The 17,267-nt window shown below is 35.2% G+C and overlaps 14 protein-coding genes and 1 pseudogene across 15 annotated transcripts, besides 1 other annotated feature; 5 read left to right on the top strand and 10 right to left on the bottom strand.

Annotated features, from left to right (window-relative positions):
* Positions 1-14,420: part of a mobile genetic element that runs on past the window's edge.
* On the top strand, positions 2,726-3,586 carry TVAGG3_0650790 (uncharacterized protein; the record flags this gene model as incomplete). The annotated part of the gene is made up of 1 exon (XM_051241621.1): positions 2,726-3,586. The coding sequence occupies one exon, from the start codon at positions 2,726-2,728 to the stop codon at positions 3,584-3,586; it is 861 nt and encodes a 286-aa protein (XP_051088208.1).
* Positions 3,700-4,074, bottom strand: TVAGG3_0650780 (uncharacterized protein; the record flags this gene model as incomplete). The annotated part of the gene is made up of 1 exon (XM_051241620.1): positions 3,700-4,074. The coding sequence occupies one exon, from the start codon at positions 4,072-4,074 to the stop codon at positions 3,700-3,702; it is 375 nt and encodes a 124-aa protein (XP_051088207.1).
* Positions 4,226-4,597, top strand: TVAGG3_0650770 (uncharacterized protein; the record flags this gene model as incomplete). Its single annotated transcript, XM_051241619.1, has 1 exon — positions 4,226-4,597. One exon carries the CDS (start codon positions 4,226-4,228, stop codon positions 4,595-4,597), a length of 372 nt encoding a protein of 123 aa, XP_051088206.1.
* On the top strand, positions 4,733-5,672 carry TVAGG3_0650760 (annotated as a pseudogene). The gene has a single exon. A coding segment is annotated over exon 1 (940 nt).
* On the top strand, positions 6,016-6,876 carry TVAGG3_0650750 (KilA, N-terminal/APSES-type HTH, DNA-binding family; the record flags this gene model as incomplete). Its single annotated transcript, XM_001298074.1, has 1 exon — positions 6,016-6,876. One exon carries the CDS (start codon positions 6,016-6,018, stop codon positions 6,874-6,876), a length of 861 nt encoding a protein of 286 aa, XP_001298075.1.
* Positions 6,907-7,770, bottom strand: TVAGG3_0650740 (protein of unknown function, DUF4106 family; the record flags this gene model as incomplete). The annotated part of the gene is made up of 1 exon (XM_001298073.1): positions 6,907-7,770. One exon carries the CDS (start codon positions 7,768-7,770, stop codon positions 6,907-6,909), a length of 864 nt encoding a protein of 287 aa, XP_001298074.1.
* On the top strand, positions 7,807-8,256 carry TVAGG3_0650730 (uncharacterized protein; the record flags this gene model as incomplete). The annotated part of the gene is made up of 1 exon (XM_001298072.1): positions 7,807-8,256. The coding sequence occupies one exon, from the start codon at positions 7,807-7,809 to the stop codon at positions 8,254-8,256; it is 450 nt and encodes a 149-aa protein (XP_001298073.1).
* On the bottom strand, positions 8,273-8,692 carry TVAGG3_0650720 (protein of unknown function, DUF4108 family; the record flags this gene model as incomplete). The annotated part of the gene is made up of 1 exon (XM_001298071.1): positions 8,273-8,692. One exon carries the CDS (start codon positions 8,690-8,692, stop codon positions 8,273-8,275), a length of 420 nt encoding a protein of 139 aa, XP_001298072.1.
* TVAGG3_0650710 (uncharacterized protein) lies at positions 8,728-9,963 on the bottom strand (the record flags this gene model as incomplete). The annotated part of the gene is made up of 1 exon (XM_051241618.1): positions 8,728-9,963. The coding sequence occupies one exon, from the start codon at positions 9,961-9,963 to the stop codon at positions 8,728-8,730; it is 1,236 nt and encodes a 411-aa protein (XP_051088205.1).
* Positions 9,992-10,483, bottom strand: TVAGG3_0650700 (uncharacterized protein; the record flags this gene model as incomplete). The annotated part of the gene is made up of 1 exon (XM_051241617.1): positions 9,992-10,483. The coding sequence occupies one exon, from the start codon at positions 10,481-10,483 to the stop codon at positions 9,992-9,994; it is 492 nt and encodes a 163-aa protein (XP_051088204.1).
* TVAGG3_0650690 (protein of unknown function, DUF4106 family) lies at positions 12,133-12,627 on the bottom strand (the record flags this gene model as incomplete). Its single annotated transcript, XM_051241616.1, has 1 exon — positions 12,133-12,627. A coding segment is annotated over one exon (495 nt), but the record flags the coding sequence as incomplete, so codon positions are not given.
* TVAGG3_0650680 (uncharacterized protein) lies at positions 12,743-13,341 on the bottom strand (the record flags this gene model as incomplete). The annotated part of the gene is made up of 1 exon (XM_051241615.1): positions 12,743-13,341. A coding segment is annotated over one exon (599 nt), but the record flags the coding sequence as incomplete, so codon positions are not given.
* TVAGG3_0650670 (protein of unknown function, DUF4106 family) lies at positions 13,374-13,709 on the bottom strand (the record flags this gene model as incomplete). Its single annotated transcript, XM_051241614.1, has 1 exon — positions 13,374-13,709. One exon carries the CDS (start codon positions 13,707-13,709, stop codon positions 13,374-13,376), a length of 336 nt encoding a protein of 111 aa, XP_051088201.1.
* Positions 14,421-15,003: 583 nt separating the features above from the next.
* On the bottom strand, positions 15,004-15,818 carry TVAGG3_0650650 (protein of unknown function, DUF4106 family; the record flags this gene model as incomplete). The annotated part of the gene is made up of 1 exon (XM_051241613.1): positions 15,004-15,818. A coding segment is annotated over one exon (815 nt), but the record flags the coding sequence as incomplete, so codon positions are not given.
* Positions 15,819-16,250: 432 nt separating this feature from the next.
* On the bottom strand, positions 16,251-16,664 carry TVAGG3_0650640 (protein of unknown function, DUF4106 family; the record flags this gene model as incomplete). Its single annotated transcript, XM_051241612.1, has 1 exon — positions 16,251-16,664. A coding segment is annotated over one exon (414 nt), but the record flags the coding sequence as incomplete, so codon positions are not given.
* Positions 16,665-17,267: the final 603 nt, after the last annotated feature.

The raw sequence follows: 17,267 nt of genomic DNA, 5'->3' as shown, positions 1-17,267 counted from the left end.
AGAAACAGACTCTCACAAATAAAATATTGAAGTTTGAAGGAGCTTTCGAGACAACAGATGGAAAAGTTTTACTTCACTGACCAACAGTTCATTATAGAACATCTCATTGACTTAGAGTCGAAATATTCTAAACTTTACAACAAACACAAAAAGTTGAAAGGAAAACAAAAACAAATGGCATATGATATTTATGAAATGTTGACGACACAACTGTTCCTGCAAGTGAAGTAAAGTCAGAGGAACGAAAAGTGACGAAAAACCGATAGAAGAAGAAAAACCAAAAACTGAAGATAAACCAAAAACCAAAGTTTAGTTTCCAAACTAAACCAAGTCAACCTTCATTAGCTGGTATGGGTTGGCGTCAAAGACTTATGGCAGCAGGCGGTTATGTAAAGTAAAGAAAAAAAATATTTTTTTATTTTTATAAAAATGCCCCCATATAGAATGGATAGAAAGTCTGCTAGAATAAAAGCAGAGTTTACAAAGATATGGTTGGAGAGTTTCGAAGAATTTTATAATATAGGAAGGGAAGACCCATAAAAGTCTATGACAAATTGTCTGGTCTTCGCTACGAAATGGATTTGGAAACAGCACGTGCCAATTATCCAAACAGACTAGAGAGGTTAGAAGAAGAACGTCTTATGGACATGCCTTTCGATGTTAGTGAACCTCAAGTTGAAGGACACGACGGCTTTGCCAGATTCTACTGGAAACATGACGAACAATTGCATCCTTTGAGAAGGAAAAAAGGAAAAGGTGAAGACGCACATGCTCCCATGGAAAGAACAAGATATGCATATGAAAAGTATCGTGAAGTTAGAAGTCAATTACATCTGGTCGAACCTTTACAGTAAACTTTGACGAAGGAAAGAACAAAGAAGGCTTCATGGGTGTACTTGCTGCAATTCAAAGACGGAAATAAGAAAGGACACAATCTCAGATTGACATAACAGATTTGGATGGTCACATTTACTATGCACATGGCAATGAACAAACAGCCGCAAAACTTCTTGACGCTTTCAAGACTACAAAGAGAGAACAAATGGTTGACTCCGACTCAGACATTTTGAATGCAATTGAAGGAATTGCAAGTGTCAAGTTCGAATGGTACCAACCTAACCCTCAAGCAGTCAGACAACATGCTGGATACTTCCCGTTTATAAATAAGTCTGACATTGACTTGACAAGGTATGGAATTTACAATTCAATTGAAACAATTGTCAACGTACCTTGCATTCTTACATGTCTCAGGAACTCTGGTCTTGTTACAGATGAGAAGATGAAGTATCCTGAGTCATGTGTGAAGACAAGGTACATTCTCAGAGGTCAATTGGCAAAAATTGCACCGTTGGCAAATGTCAATATCCGAGTCAGCATACCTACAGCTAAAGGTTCTTCACATGACGACTATTGTTGACAAAGACTTACCATGGTTGAAGATTGTAATTGTCCACAACCACTTCATGTTGAACGAAAGTCTTACAAACCCATTCTTTGGTAAAAGTAAGTGCAACATTGTCAGAGCTGTAAACATTCTTTTCGAGAAAGGTTTGTTGGAACCAATTCCAGATGACAAGCTGACAGAAACTTTTGTACCAAAAGACGAAACAAACTTTTTATTGTTAGCAAGACCAAAAGTTTTCCAGACAAAGTTCTAGTACAAAAGAAGTACACAGTTCCACAAGGAGTGGTATGTTCGGATACCAACCTGAACCAGAAGAACTTCCAATGAGGTTGCAAGAACTTCAAGATGCTATAAATAAACTTCCATTGAGACATCCAATTGACGTCAAATTGTATTGGAGAGCATCTGAGTTAGGTCAGAAGGTTTTATATGAAACAGGTTGCTTCGACGATGTTTATGAGATAACAGGAGAAGTTTCTCAGAAGATAAGAGACTCACTTGAATTTCCACAAACTGGACCAATTGGTTGCCACAAGTTCGACTCAAACAAAAAGATATACTATGTCGACCTTAACGCTGCATACATGAGGTTTGTCCAATATATTCCGACTGGAATTCCAAACGAAGATGGTGAGTTCCCGGGAAGGAACTATACAGTTGGAAAAGTCATACAACAACTGTATGATATTAGGAAAGCTTCAAACCCCAAACTTACAATGACACTCAAATTGCTTATGAATTCGACATGGGGATATTCCATTAAGAAACCTCAAGAGATGAAGAGTAAACATTATGAGAAGGTCGACAACTTTGTTGAAAGGTTTTCTCCTTTGTTTTGAAGTACGAATTCACTCAAGGTCAAAGTGGCTTAGTAACCACATTAAAACCTATTGTCGAACATTGGTCTTACCTCAGTTCGCAAAGGCAGTACTTGACAACTACAACAAATTCTTCTCCGAAGTCAAATCCAAAGTGAAGGTTTACTATGAGAACATTGACGCACTCATGACGAACGAAGAAGGCTATAACAAACTCATTGAAATGGGTTTAGTCGGTGAAAAGATGGGCTGTTTTTAAGCTAGATAAGGTATTTTCCGAAGTTCATGTAATATCGAAAAGGAAATATTGGGGCATACTTGAAGACGGCACAGAAATAAAACATTGCATGAAATAAAAATTATTTTTTAAAAAGTGACATTTTTTATTTTATTTGAAATGTACGCTGAGTTTGTTGGAGAAGACCGTTGGGAAACTTGTTTGTTAGATGAGAAATATGAAATGGCATACCATTTTAAAACAATATATTTTTACATATATTAAATGCTTCAGGTTGAAAAACAAAGAACAAAAGTAGCAGATACAAAACCGTTAGATTATATCTTTACAAATGCTGGTAGGACTATTTCAGATGAAGAAATTTCATCCCGAGCATACAGGTTTGACTATCCAATTCGTTGGCTTCAAAGTCCTTCAGATGCAAAGGCAATAGGATTTAGAAGAGTTTTGTTTTCAAATAGAACTAACGCATTTATGTTCGCAGTATATTTTCATGGGCAGTATGAAGGTCCTGATGGTCTAATAGACAAATTTGACGAAATGAGAATCTTTACAGTTCGTTCAGACGAAAGTCTTGAGAAAACTCTAGATGACTTTCAAACTCAAATGAACAAATATTATTGGGAATTTCAAGAAAAATACGACTCTTTACTAAATGGAACATACTATCTGAAACTAGAATATGACAAGATGAACTCCACCGTTTCATTTCAAAAGATTGAAATTAACCCTCCAAGAGATACAGAGTTTTTATTTTGGGAAGTAGACAAACGTTCTTGGGCACAATTTCTTCGGTTACTAAACCAGAACGAACCATTACCACCAGATGGTCCATTTAAATTTATACTTCCACCAGCAGATTTGATGGTTTATAGAAACGTGTTTGACCCTCAAAATGTTATGTGTCATGCAAGTTTCAGTTCAAGCAACAATAGTTTTCTATGTATTGGTAAGGACCTTTATGACTTTGCTTCTAAATTCTACGAACCACCTAGTAAAAGTTTCTCTGACTTTCAAGTTTGGTTCACAACAAATGGTGTGCAACATATTATTCCATTGTACTATGACTTTTATCTCGAATTGTCTTTCATATATAACTACGGAAAAGTGCTGAAAAAGTATTGAATGTGAAGATATTAGAAAATAACATTTTTTCTCACATCGTAGAAAACTCATGAAAACAATTTATTTTTGACACTTTCACAAAAAACATAAAAAAGTGAGTTAAAATGAGATGTTTACTGAACTGGCTGAATGTCGCCTTCTGTAGTTATAAAGAATGGTTGACCATAGAAGTGAAGGAGAGACTGAATTGCCAATTTCATATGGGGTAGGGGGTTCTCCTTGATTGGTATTTTTATCCAAGGACGTTTGTTTAGGAACTTAACAAGAGCTTCTCTTTTGGCGTCCTTTATGCCATCGTAGGCTGTCCCGTCTGGTATTTGAATTGGAATTCCAGTCGAAGTCTCGAGCTGAAGTGTAGACCTTCCAGAAATAGTGGTAAACTTGACCTTGGGCTTCATGACCTTGCGCAAGTAGTCTTTTACGCAGTCGTTAAGTTCAATGAGGTAAATTGCCTCGTCAAGTCTTTCTTGCATTCCAAGTTCTTCCATCCGACAGGAAAATATTTTCCCGACAACCGGAAAAAATTTTCCGGACAAAGGGAAAAATTTTTCCCGACGACAGGAAGAACTCTTCCAGTTGTCCGTCCGTAAACCATTCAAATTTTCGAAAATTGAGAACTTTTTGGTCGAACTTCAGAGAATGTTTTTCCTTCCGACAGGACACAAACGGATGACTGACGTTCCTCTTCCTGAATGCCTTCCAAAGCCAGAAGAACCGAAAGCTGCAGAACTCCAGCAGCAACCACAGCAACCTCAGTTCCAGCAAGTACCTCCAAATTACTACCAATTTCCACCTCAAGGTTACTACCCACCACAAGGCTTCCCGAACTACCCTCCTCAGCCTATGCCTTACTTTCCTAATCCTTGGTTGTTCCAGCAAGCTCCACCCCAATTCAAATTCCAATCTCAGTCCAAGAGAGATCAAGACTTCGAAGAAGGTCTGAACCGCTTACGCAAAGAGTATGCTACAGCTCCAATTGAGAGAAAGTTGTTCCCGGACCAAAAAATATAATTAAGGTGAAGAGGTGAGATTTCACCTCTTTTTTCACCTGTTTTTTCACCCTCTTGAATTTTCATGAATTTCCTTAAGATAGAAAAAATAAAGTTAGTTTTATTTTTATTTATTTTTTTATTTTGTATAAAAGATATGATTTCAACAATCGGCACAACAACAATTCAAACAACAGCACCAAACTCGTTAGTCATGAATCCAACATCTATGTTAGTAGAAATGAAAAGCTTCATTCCTTCTTCATTTACTTTCGAAACAGAAATACAAAGAATAAAGCAGGAACTTTTAACAAGTAATTTAGACTGTAGTGCGAAAGATGAAACAAATGAAACAGTATCTTTATGAAATGGAGGACCTCATCGACCATTTGCCTAAACTACCTGAAATTCAGCAGCAAAAACTAACTATTCCTGAATTCGACGAAATTGAAGTCAAAGCAACTGACTCAGTAGAAATAAAGAAGTTCATACAAAAGGTAAATTATGAGTTTCTAGGATATCATTGCAACCATAAAGTTATGGACAAAGATTGCGACATGGTATATAAGAACATCTCTGACATATATAAATCTGGGGAGTTTAAGACATACGACAACTTTGTTTCATTAGCTGCAAAATGTGTATGGCAGATAAGAGATAAAGATAGAAGAGGTAAGGTAGGGAATGAACAGATAAAACCAACTGCTTCAGATTTAAAGAAAACCATTGACGCCTTGGTTGTTTTAGCAGGTAAGGTTTCAGAATATAACGCAAAAATGAACCCGCAATGTTCTAAATGTAAAGCGGCAATGAGGAGATATAACTACTCCGTCAAAGAGATAGAAAGAATGAGAAACGACTATGCAGACTTAAAGAAAGAAGCAGAGAAGCCGGTAGAAGATAAAATGAACATGTTAGAATTTCTGAACAAAAACTATCCAACAGCAGAAGATTTCCTTCTATCTGACGTCAAGAAGAAGTATAAAGAAACTTTCGGTATCGTTAAAACATTCGATGTACTAAAAGAAGAAATTGAAGCTACGAAATTGTTTAGGATTTCAAATATACATCGTACAATTCATGTAAAACGCTTGTGAAAAAAGAGGTGAAAAATTAGGTGAAAAAAGAGGTGAAATCTCACCTCTTCACCTAAAATATATTTTTATTGAATTCAGCAACAAAATTCTGAGTAAAATAATTTTTAGGGCATGTGTCAAACCGTTGAGTTTTCACAAAATTTAAAAAATAACGTATATCATGTGAAACGTTTATAAAATAACTGGGGTAGAAAAGAGGGTAGATATCGGGTTAGATCTAACCATCTACCCTAAAATATATTTTTATTGAATTCAGCACAAAAATCATGAATTTCCTTAAGATAGAAAAAATAAAGTTAGTTTTATTTTTATTTATTTTTTTATTTTGTATGTAAAGACAGATATGTCAACAACAGAGAACACAACAACAGTTATAGTCCATGAAGCTATAAATGAAGAATATGAGTGGGTTCAGTTTAACAAACAACTCCGTCTCATTCGTTCAGTCAAAGACGATATGTACCAAATGCAAAGTATTTTGACAGCATGTTATGCTCCAGATACTAAGCTTCCTAAAGACTGGTTTAGGAACCAAAGCACCATTGAACTCTTAAGAGAAGCACAGCGAGACATACTTTTTTCTGAAAACAGTGAAGAACAGCGAGTAGGTAAAAAACCCCAGTCGCCAAAACTCTATGAAAACCGTGAAAAATTGCCAAACGGTTTGAGAGGATATTATGTTCATAGACTTCTCGTAAATAATGTGGCACAATGGGCTTCAGCTCGCTATTCATGGTATGTTTGTAAACTTCTTGACGAACTTCACAGACAAGAACGCGAAGAGATGGAAAAGAAACTTCATGCAAAAGATGAAGTCATTGAAGCAAAAGACAAAAGCATACAGAAAAGAATACCACGTTCGGTACCAAAAGGAAAGGAAAAGAGTTATAAGTATATGATTTATACTGAAGAGTTGGAGAAAGAAGAAGACAGTGACATGGTTATGTTGCATTTAGTCAGAAGAAACAACAAGAGCTTTTACGACCTTGCTAAGATTAACAAATCTGACAGAAATTGGTTCTATCGCGAAAACTTACCGATTTCAATGACACCTAGTGAAGATGTTAAACAGATAGTTCAAGATACGTTACCTCAAACACACTGTGATATTAAAGGTTGTACAATACTTACATTCAAAGAAGACTTAACATTACAGAAAGAAAAAATAACAGAGTATTTTGACAACTTCAAACAAGTAGGGTAGATGAACTCTTTATTTTTCAAGCTTGACCATTTACACAATTTGAACTTTGTTTGCGTAGATATGAATTCTGAAAGAAGTATGAGGGTCTTGTATGACTTTGTACTTCTCCCATAGTTCATGTCTGTCAAACTTACCTGCCATGGACTCTTTCATAAGTTCCATGAAATCGTCTTCGGACAATCCGGGGAAAAGTATTATGTCAGTAAGTATTCTTTTAACATCCTTACTTAAACTCTTTGCTGTCTGTACACAAATGACAACTGAGATGTTAAAGTGTCTGAGCTTCTTAAGAATTCGACACATATCTTGTTCTCTGTTCTTTAACAAAGGATGAGAGGCGAAATCCTCTAAGATAAGAAGACATCTATGAGGGTAAGTCTTCCAATCGTAAGATTGCAATTTCTTCGAAATGTATTCTATCTCTTTCTGTTTGTTTCTGAAGTGGTGTTTGTCTAATATTCTCTGCATTTCCTCATTAGGTTCTTTAAACTTCGAATTAACATACTCATTTATAGCATTATACTTCAAAACTCTTCTTTGGTACTTCTTTATCCAATCTAACAACTCAGTATCCTTTATACATACTAACTTAGACTTCTTTATAATATCTTTGAACGAATTGACGGTTTGGTCAAATTGACCAGAAGTCGAACAAATAACAACCAACTCATAGAATGGGTTCTTCTCATCTAGTTCTTGTTGCTGTGCAGCCATTTTAAGATAAGTGAAAGTCTTACCCGACCCAGGTGGTGCAATTAGACCTGTTATACCATTCTGAGCAAATAAGAACTTTTCATGTATAGGCTTTATCTGAGCATTTTCTAACTTCCTCTTGTTCTTGTTTAAAACATTCTCAAATTTTTTGTCAATGTCATCAAACTTTTTTTCTAACATATTTTTAGAAAAATTAAAATTTTTATCTTTTAGAAAATGTCTAGCGATTTCGCTATCTATATTCGAGACAAACTTTTTGACAGCAAAACATCTGTCGACCATAAAATCTTACATAGTGTAAACAAGAAAGGTGAATTTGTTCTAAAGTTCTGTTTCTGGGAATATGACAAGAACCATAAAACATTACAAAGAACAGTCTTAAAATTTGTCAATGACAGACTTGTTGACAGAGATGACGCCGATTGGAAAGATGAAGTCCAACAAAAGTTCTTAGAATGCAAAGAAGACACATGCGCTGTTCTTGAAGATGAAATAGAAAACAGAATAGATGAGCTATTAAAGGACAAAGAACTTTTACATAGATATGGTTCTGAGAAATTTGACATATCTCCACCAGAGAAGAAGAAGAAAGAAAAGAAAGAGAAAAAAGTAGAAGAGAAGAAAGAACCTGAACCAGTTCCAGAGAAAAAGAAATTTGACATGTAAAAATAAAATTTTATTTTTAGAACATTTCTGGGTCAATGTCAATGTTCTCTTCCTCTTTAGGAGTAAACACTGGCTTAGACTCTAATAGCTTTTTACCCAATTTACCTTGAACTTCTACAACTTTAGACTCATAATATTCATAGTCGTCTGTCTTCTTTGGTTCATAAGGTATAACAAGTTTGTATGCTTTGCCTTCTTTAAGGTTTGAGAACCTTCTATCAAAACTTTCTTTGACTGTTAACAAACCATCAATGTATAAGTCTTCAAAAGTTGCACCACTTTTTCTAACAACAGCAAACTTAACTGGTGCAATGTTCCAAATTTTGTCAAATGTAGACTTTTCAAAATGGTAGAAGTAAACATTCAAATATGTGAATGGGTCTAGTTCTTCTTTAAGTCCTGACATGTACTTGTTTACTGAAATATATTTCGTCATCTTTTCTATCTGATAAAAAAATATTTTTTTAAAATTTACTCAGAAAAAATTTTCTTTGTATATACACCATTCTGAACATCTAAAAGACTTTTGACATTTGCCAAGAATGTACGTTTAGAAGCTGCCATATAACCATATTCTTGACAATATTGTTTATATTCATCATATAAAGACTTTTCATCTAATGACACAAAGTCAGTTTCATCTATGAACAGTTCATATACACTCTTGTTTGCTTCTAACAATGTTTGTCTCTCTTCGGTATGTGGAATTTGTCTTGGATTGAACTTAGAAATATCTAATGTCATGAAATATGAGAACAAGTGGTTGTAAAAGTCAGATGTCAAAGTTTCTGCTAAGTCGTCAAAATATTCTGTATCTTGCATATGAGAATCTGACGTTCTGACAACTACATATCTTCTGTCAGAACTTTCTAACTTCATCGGAACAGCATTGTTTGAAACCATAATGAAGTTTGCAACATTTTCACAAACTCTTTGGTCTTTATACTTTCTTTCAACAACTCCAACTTTGTCTGTTATAAGACTCTTCAAAGCATCTGAGTTCAAAACTTTTGTTGTATCTATACTTTGAAGTTCATTGCAAACTATAAGTTTCATATTCTCTATTGGGGAGTTAAATTTACCGCAGATGTTTTCTAAGTTTGTCATATTCGGATTCGAATAACCTTCTAACAGTTTGCACAAAATATCTGTAAAGAAAGTATTCTTACCTGTTCCTTGTTTTCCAATTATAATGAGAGCAGTTTCATTTTTAGCACTTGGATGTTGTAAGATATTTGCAAACCAACATAAGATATACTCATAGACTCTTTCGTTTCCATTACATATAATTTCTTTGACATGGTCTAACCAAGCTTCTATAATATTTTCTTTCCATTCTACTTGTTCGTATTTATATCCAGTGAAGATAGAATAGAAGTTTGGAGATGGTGTATAGAACTTTATACCTCGAACTGAAAAATCTTCAAGTTTTGACAATAAGATATCCCAAGCATCTAACATCTTCATGCCAACTTGTACGACTTTTATTTTCTTAAGTTTCTGTCTACATTCTTGTTCAGACACTATTGTTGCTCTTGGTTTGTTAAAGACAACATCCCATTCTTTCATAACATAACATTCTGGGGCAGAGTCGACATAAATGACTAAACGTTTCAAATTCTCGACTGCTTTGTTATAGTCTCGAAATGGACACATATTTCTGAATGCTTGGAAGTCATAAAAATCTGAAACATCTATTCTGTACATTTTTATAAAAATAAAAAAAATAAATTTTTTATTCTTGAACCATTTCTTGTTGCATCTCAGGAGGTATTTCTTGCATTTGTTGCTGAGTTTGAGGCATTTGGTCTTGTAATACAATACCTTCACCGGTTGCATCTTCCAATTCTATACTTTCTGCTGTCATAGAAATATACATAGGACATAAAAGTTTTACGGGAACAAAGTTTGCGTCAACTAAGGTTAAGTTTATGTTTGCTAAAGTGTTTGAGTTTACTAAAGCTGAAAACTCTGCATTCGAATGAACAATAGGCAAACCAGCAGAGAAAGTATTGTTTATACGCATAAGTATCTTTTGGTCATAATAGTTTCTGTCGACATTCGAATAACACTTTGAACCTAAGTTTGAAACAATATATAAAATAGGTGTACTTAAAGTCAACGGAACAGACAAACCTTTTACAATATAATATCCATTATTCCATTCTGCTTCTATAGGAAATGTTTGGTTGTAAAACCCTGAAATAAGTTTTGCATTATAACTCATGTCATTTAAAATGAAAGGAAAAGTTCCAGTAAAGTTTATAGTTCCCGCATGTGTTATAGAACTTAAAATATTTTTATCTGGAAAAAGTTGGTTAAACAGGTCTACAAAACCACCTGGTGGTATTTCAGAATATGTATCTTCCCAATAGTATTTCATACCATTTAAAACAATATAGTCATCTGGAGTCAAAAGAGCAAAACATGCTTTAGTCGTCATTGTGTTTAAGGTTAGTTTACAATATCTTCCTTGAGGACTTTGAAGATATGTAGTTATAGAGTTATATGACTCATGGTTCTTTGTTGTTATAGTATACAGAAGTATGTTTTCTGCCATTTACTTAGCAAACAAACTTCAAAGAAATGTTATGGTCGTCAAATATTTTTATGACGTCTGGGAAACTATATTTTAAGTTCAACGTTTCACCTCCCTTCATAACGTATATCTTGTCAATGACATTATATGAAACACCACAGCAACCAATGTCGGGTTCTATTTCTTTGATGTTTATATCGTCTGCCTCTGTCAAAAGTTTCAATAGTTCTTTCAAAACTTCATGAGGTGCAATGACATATGAGTTCACTTTTACAGGGTTGTGTTCGACCAAGTTTAACATTATACTTAAAGCTTGACAAATCTTCTCCTAAGTTTGAAGTTTGTCTTTAAGTTGTTGGTAGTCGTTTCGAATATCTGCAACAGAACTTAAGTCTCTGTTAACTTCAGGATATGTTGGTTCTTTTACAGGAACAATTGTTATACCATCTTCGTCTTCGTATGGTTTCCCCACTTCAACATCTCTGTCTTTAACATTGACAACAACACTTTGACTGTTTGTTTGAGTTGGTGAATTTAACTTCACATCTGCCACCGCCATTAAACCTTTTGAAACACTTACGCTTCTATTTTTCGGAAATGACATTTTACTTAGAATAAAAAGATGGACGTATTCGGATATCTTATTGAATTGAAGCAGAACAAAGTTTATACTCACAAACAATACAAATACATTGACAGAATAGTTCTTTACACAAACAATGGAAAATGTTATAGAATAGCAGTCTTTGCTGAACCTAAATATTTTCATAAAGCAAAGAAAGTTGGTATAACTGAAATGGTGAAAGTTCTTGAAGCAGACAAAAATATAACTTCAAAACTTACATATATTTCTAAAGGTAAGTTTATCTTACAGTATTATGTCAAAACTGGCGTACTGTCAATATTTGACGGAGAGAAGTCAGTTCAAGAACAACTTACTGACCTGCTGCCAAAATCTGCTCGATGGAAGCTGTCGTTATGCCAATCTGAGGAGCCCCAGCAGGTTTCATCGAACGAATCTTCAAAAGAGCATCTTCCGTGAAAAGTGCTATTGGTTTTGTAAACTTCTTTGCTCTCAATTCATCTGGACCGTTTCTGTCACCAGTATATTGTATTTGAACTGTACCAACAGTTGAAATACCACCAATAAAGTCTTCTGAGTCAGCAAATGGAATGCCAAGCCAAAAGTTTGAACGGTCTCCATTTGTATATTGAGTTTTTTGACCTCCTGTATGAGTCCATACTTTCACATATGGCATAATAGAACTTTGCATTTCAGGGTTAATGGTTGTTGTGAAGTTGTTGTTAAAGTTCATAGCATCTAATGTCAGGTTGTATGACCTCATATCCTCAACTGTAGAATATTCTTCTCTTGGATAATATTTGCCATCTATGTTTATATGATATTTAATACCAGGGTTGTAGAAACAAGAATAGTCATTTATAGTTCGTCTGAATAGTACAAACATAGTATCTGCATGTTTCATTGCAGTTGTTAAAGCAATATCTGTTCTTGCACCTGCGGCTCCTGGATTTTGGTTTCCAACTTCACCTGCAAAGTCTTTGACAGATATTTGGTGTATAGGGAACATAAGTGGAACTGCAATATATTTGGCAGCTAAAGCATTTGAAATATCTGGGTCCAACATATAGACTGCAAGTCTGCTTTCTATTCTCTTGCATTCAAATTTTTCGCATGTGAACTTAACTGGGTCCCAAGCAGTTCCAGCAGCATTGAAATAATAGTTTACTTCATTGTTGAAGTTTGAGAAACCAAAGTCTAAGTCAACTTTGTCTTTGCAAAATTCGGCGAATGACGTTTGATTTGTTCCCTTTACGTCTGTAATAGTGAATGGGTCTTGTGTTGGTGCAATGACTAAGTTATTTTTGCTTGGAGTAAGTTCGATAGAAATTTTTCCTGCCCAGTTTGGCAAGTATCTTAAAAACCTGAAGATGAGGAAAGATGACAAAGGAACTCTAAGTTTCAGTTTTACTTTGGTTACTGCTGCTGCAGTTTGTCCAGAAAGGTTAACATAAACTCCTGGAACGTTAGGGTCAAGTCTTCTTATTTTCTCAATGGTGGCATACTGGTCTGTTTGTTCTCTAGCTTGTGGTTGTACTGAGTTTCTCAAAGCGAACCATTCATAGTTTGCCCATGTTACTGTTTGAACTAAGTCAGAGTTAGAATATATCTTATATCCCATGAAAACTTCTGGAGCATATTGGTATCCGACATAGAAAATTCCATTCCAACCTTTCTTGTCAGACAACTTGGCAGAAGGTTTTATTTCAATGTCTTGTTCCACGTATAAGAATGAGTTGTCAATAGAAATAATATGAAACCTGTCGCAAGCAATATCTACTGTTGTTGAAGAACCTTCTCCAAACTCACCTACGTTTCCATAAGAAACAGCAGTTGTATATTCGTAAGTTCCAGGAACTATTTCTGACCTTCTAATGGCATTGTCGCATTCGTTATACCATTCGGAAACATTTCCGTTCATGGCATCCAAAACTGTTGGCGTTATATTCTGAGCGGCGTACATTTCATATGGGTAAAAATATAGAATAGTTGGATTTATATGTCATAATAGAACCCACTCGGACCAAGCTTTACTTTCTTCCTGACTGAGTTTTTAACTCTTCTTTTTCCTTCATTGCCACTACTTTCACTAGATGAAGTTACTTCTTCACTACTTTCACTTTGTTCTACTCTTCTCTTCTTCTTTGGTGTCGCTTTTGGTAACTTGCCCTCTGCTTCAAGTTGTAGCATCTTTGCCTTATGTTCACCTAGTATGTTGTAAATTTCCCATGTCCTTTTTGCCTTTGGGCTCTGGTCGCCCCTCTCAGGTAACCTATATCCTAGAAAGATTTTGTCATAGTTTGTATTTGAGTCGTCGCTTATTGTTTGCATGACTCTTTCCTGAGTTTCCGGTTCAAGCTCTTCAAACAGAGGTTGTCCATATGGAATAAGCTCGTTTTCAAATATATGTTTTTGTAGCCATTCTGGTTTTCTTTCCATGTAACCAATAATATCTTTTGTGAATGGGAAAGCTTTTACCCAACGTTTCAGTCTTGCGTCATTTATTTCTGTAGTTAGTTTTATTTTGTCATGGAACATGTTTTTCAATACTAACATTTCACTTGGTACTGTCCATTTGAGTTTTCTTAAATATTCATCCCTTCTCAGTTCATTGTCTGCAAAGTAAGTTTTTATGACATTTTGCAAACTTTCGTTTGCAAGGTCATGTACAATAGGTTCTCTTCCTTCTCTCTCCCTAACTTTCTTTCTAAACTCTTCACCAAATATACCATCTCTATGGTTCTGTGTAGTTCTTTGAGATAAATGTTCTAGAACGTCAGGTGTTATATTTCCCTCAGCCATGTTCATTTCATACTGGTCCAAAATATCTGCATGTTTCATATCTTTCAATGGCATTAAAGCCGCGCTGAAAATACCCGTTATATCTGGTTCACCATTCACTTCCATTGCGTCTACAACTTCTTGGAATTGAGGTTGTAAGTTTATGAACCACCTATCCGGATTAGCTTTATGACCCCATCTCATTGTAGTTCCATAGTCTGCAGAAACAAAAGTAGGTTTGTTTCCATATTGGTTAGGTTCTGAATGAACTTTAAACAATGTTTCATTTCTATATGTTTTGTTGAAATTAAACCTTTTATTTTCACCGAGTTCAGCCAAAGATTGAACGTTATATGGTTGTAAGTAAAAAGGATTATTGTATTTGCGTACATTTTCTTTCAGTACTTCCATTCTATGCTGAATATTTTCATCTGATGTTGGAGTCTTTTGTATGTCGGTGAACATTTTTCGATATTCTTCTACTATGTCAGCCGAATTTTTCTTAGACTCTTGGAAAGATTCCATATTCACCTCATACTCTTGTTGAGGGTCAAGATTTTTCGGCTGTTCCAAATCTTCATCTAGTTCTGTGAAGTTAGTTTCAAAAGGAGGGACTTGTTCGTTTCCTTCAGGCTCTTCTAGCTGTTGTTGCTGAACTATTTCTTCCATGTCTGGTTGTATCTGAACTTCTTCCTGTTGAGTTTCTTGTACCTCATCTGCTGGCATTTCATATATTCCGAGACCGTTTTTAACAAGTTCCCTATCTAAGTCATCCGGACTCATAACCCTTTCTTCTTTCGTTCCGTCTCTATTTTTTACGCGTTTCATGAAGAGAGTTGAATTATCATTTAGCTCTGACATCAAATATCTCGGAGTAAATTCATTCATGTCATTTGGATGATATGCTATTAAATCATATCCCTTTGCGAGCTTGTATTTTCCAGGTTTGAGATTATATCCGATTTTATGCTGAACCATAAAGCTAAATAGGTTCGGGTCAGTATTTCCTTCCTTGAACTTTCTAATAGCTTCTTTATATCTGTCACTAAAGTCAAGAGTATCTGGGTAACCATAATCTTCCTTAAGCATTTTTAAGAATTCTTGGTTTCCTTTTTCTCTACTTCTTTTATGTCCTTGCTCTGTTTGTGGTTGTTGTTGTGCAGGGTTTTGAACTGTTGGTTGCTGTGTTGGATTTTGAACTGTTGGTTGCTGTGTTGGATTTTGAACTGTTGGTTGTTGTTGTTGTGCATGCCTGTGTCTGTGTCCATGTGACGATGTAAATGTTTTAGGTAGTCCTGGTGCAGGTGCTTCTCTTGGAGGGTTTGGTGGTATATAAGTTCCACCAGCTGGCACATATGTTCCATCTGCAGCATAATGTCCTACCTGACTTTTCATTTTTAAGAAAGCATTTACTAGGTCTGTTTTGGTCTGTTGTAACTCTTTTTCTTGACTTTCCACAACAGCTGCTCTAACGGCGTCATAGGCACTTTGAGCTGCCTGTCTCGTTGCTGCATCTGTTATTTTCGTCATATTTTGTGCTACTTCTCTTAACTCTTTGTCGAAACCTTCAGACTTCAGTTTCTTTCCAGATGAGAAGTCGTTCACTAGTTTCACCTTACTATGAAGAGCTTCGAAGGCATTCTTAAAGTCAGCATTCATTAAAGCTTCATTTGAACTGTCTTCATCCGCTTGTATTTTTGTCCTTATTGACCCTATAATTTGGGCTGCTTTAGTGTTGGCTTGGGCATCTAACCAGTCATTATTAGCTTTTATATATTCTGCGCTTTTCATTGCCTTTTGCATGGCTGCGTCGTTATTTTTACTTTCTTGTGCTAAGTTTTCATACTGTACGGTTTGGTTTTGCAACTGTAAAAGTTTTTCTGCCTTTACATTTGCTTCAACTTCTTTTTTATACTCATCGCTATCCATATATGTCTTCATGGCTTTTTGTTTTATCTCTTCATCTTTCAGTACTTTATATTGAGTAGTATGGTTTTTCAAATTTATAACATCTTGTTCCATTTTTGCTACTTCCGCTGCTTTTTCTGACACTTTTTTCGCATATTCCTCTGTACTTAGTTCTTTCAGTTGTTCTTCTTTCTTCTTTTTCTCTACGTTTAACTCATTTAGTTTCTTTGTCTGTCTGTCATATTCTAGTTTCTTTTCGTTTTCATTTATTTGTTTCTGTATGTCTATGTTTGACTTTTTGACATCTGTTATTTGATTTTTGAGTGAACTCAAATTCATTTGACTTTGAGGGTTATAAGCTGTTCCGTCTGCAGCTCCACCATAGCCTGCCATTTTCGCTAAAAGTGCCGCTCTTAAACCTCCACTCTGTGCACCAATAACTCGGTTTAAAAGCATAGGGTTGCTTGACATTTGTTGCAACATAGTGGGGTCATTCATCATTTGTTGTTGCAACTGTTGTTGTGGTGTCAGTTTTACTATTGGATGTTTCAATGCTCCCTTCCTCTTACGTATATTCTTACGTAGCTTACGTGGCATTTTAAGTGAAGTTAAAAAGCGGTTTTTGACAGATGTTTATATGACACTTTTTGTTCAGCACAAAAAACTACTCGGTCAAAGTGTTGTCAGTTTTGTAAAATAACCGTCCTATCTCATTCTATAAGGGGAAAAAGGCTTCTCAAAGTATACTTCCTTGGAACGCCTGTAACTTTTCCTGTAGCGATGATAGACCCTTACTTGTCCGGACAAAGTTATACTATTTTGAGTGCTCTACAAAAAAGTCACCGGCTGGCTCGTCCTCAGAAATTTTTTATGGGCTAGAGGGCGCAACGCGCCTGAAAGCCCCACTACCTTTTTTTAGGCTGTTCATATTTTAATGAAAATGATATATCTAAGCCAATTTTGAAAAATGCAATTTATAATTTATGCATTAATTATGTATTGTTTTTATAAATCTTAATAATGTATACTGATATTTACTATTCGCTTTAGTTTTTCATCTGATTCAAAAATTAAATTTTGTAAATATTCAGGCTGAAAGCACCAATAACAGTAAATTGGGTTTGAATTCTGGAATAGAAACAACAGAGCCCCTTCCTGGCCTTTCATCGACTCTTCATAGAGCGTCACTTTTTGTTCCCC

This window comes from Trichomonas vaginalis, chromosome III (genome assembly GCF_026262505.1).
Source record: "Trichomonas vaginalis G3 chromosome III, whole genome shotgun sequence".
Lineage (NCBI taxonomy): Eukaryota > Parabasalia > Trichomonadida > Trichomonadidae > Trichomonas > Trichomonas vaginalis.
The sequence above is the reverse complement of the archived record's forward strand: the minus strand, read 5'-3'. Positions and strand labels throughout refer to the sequence as shown.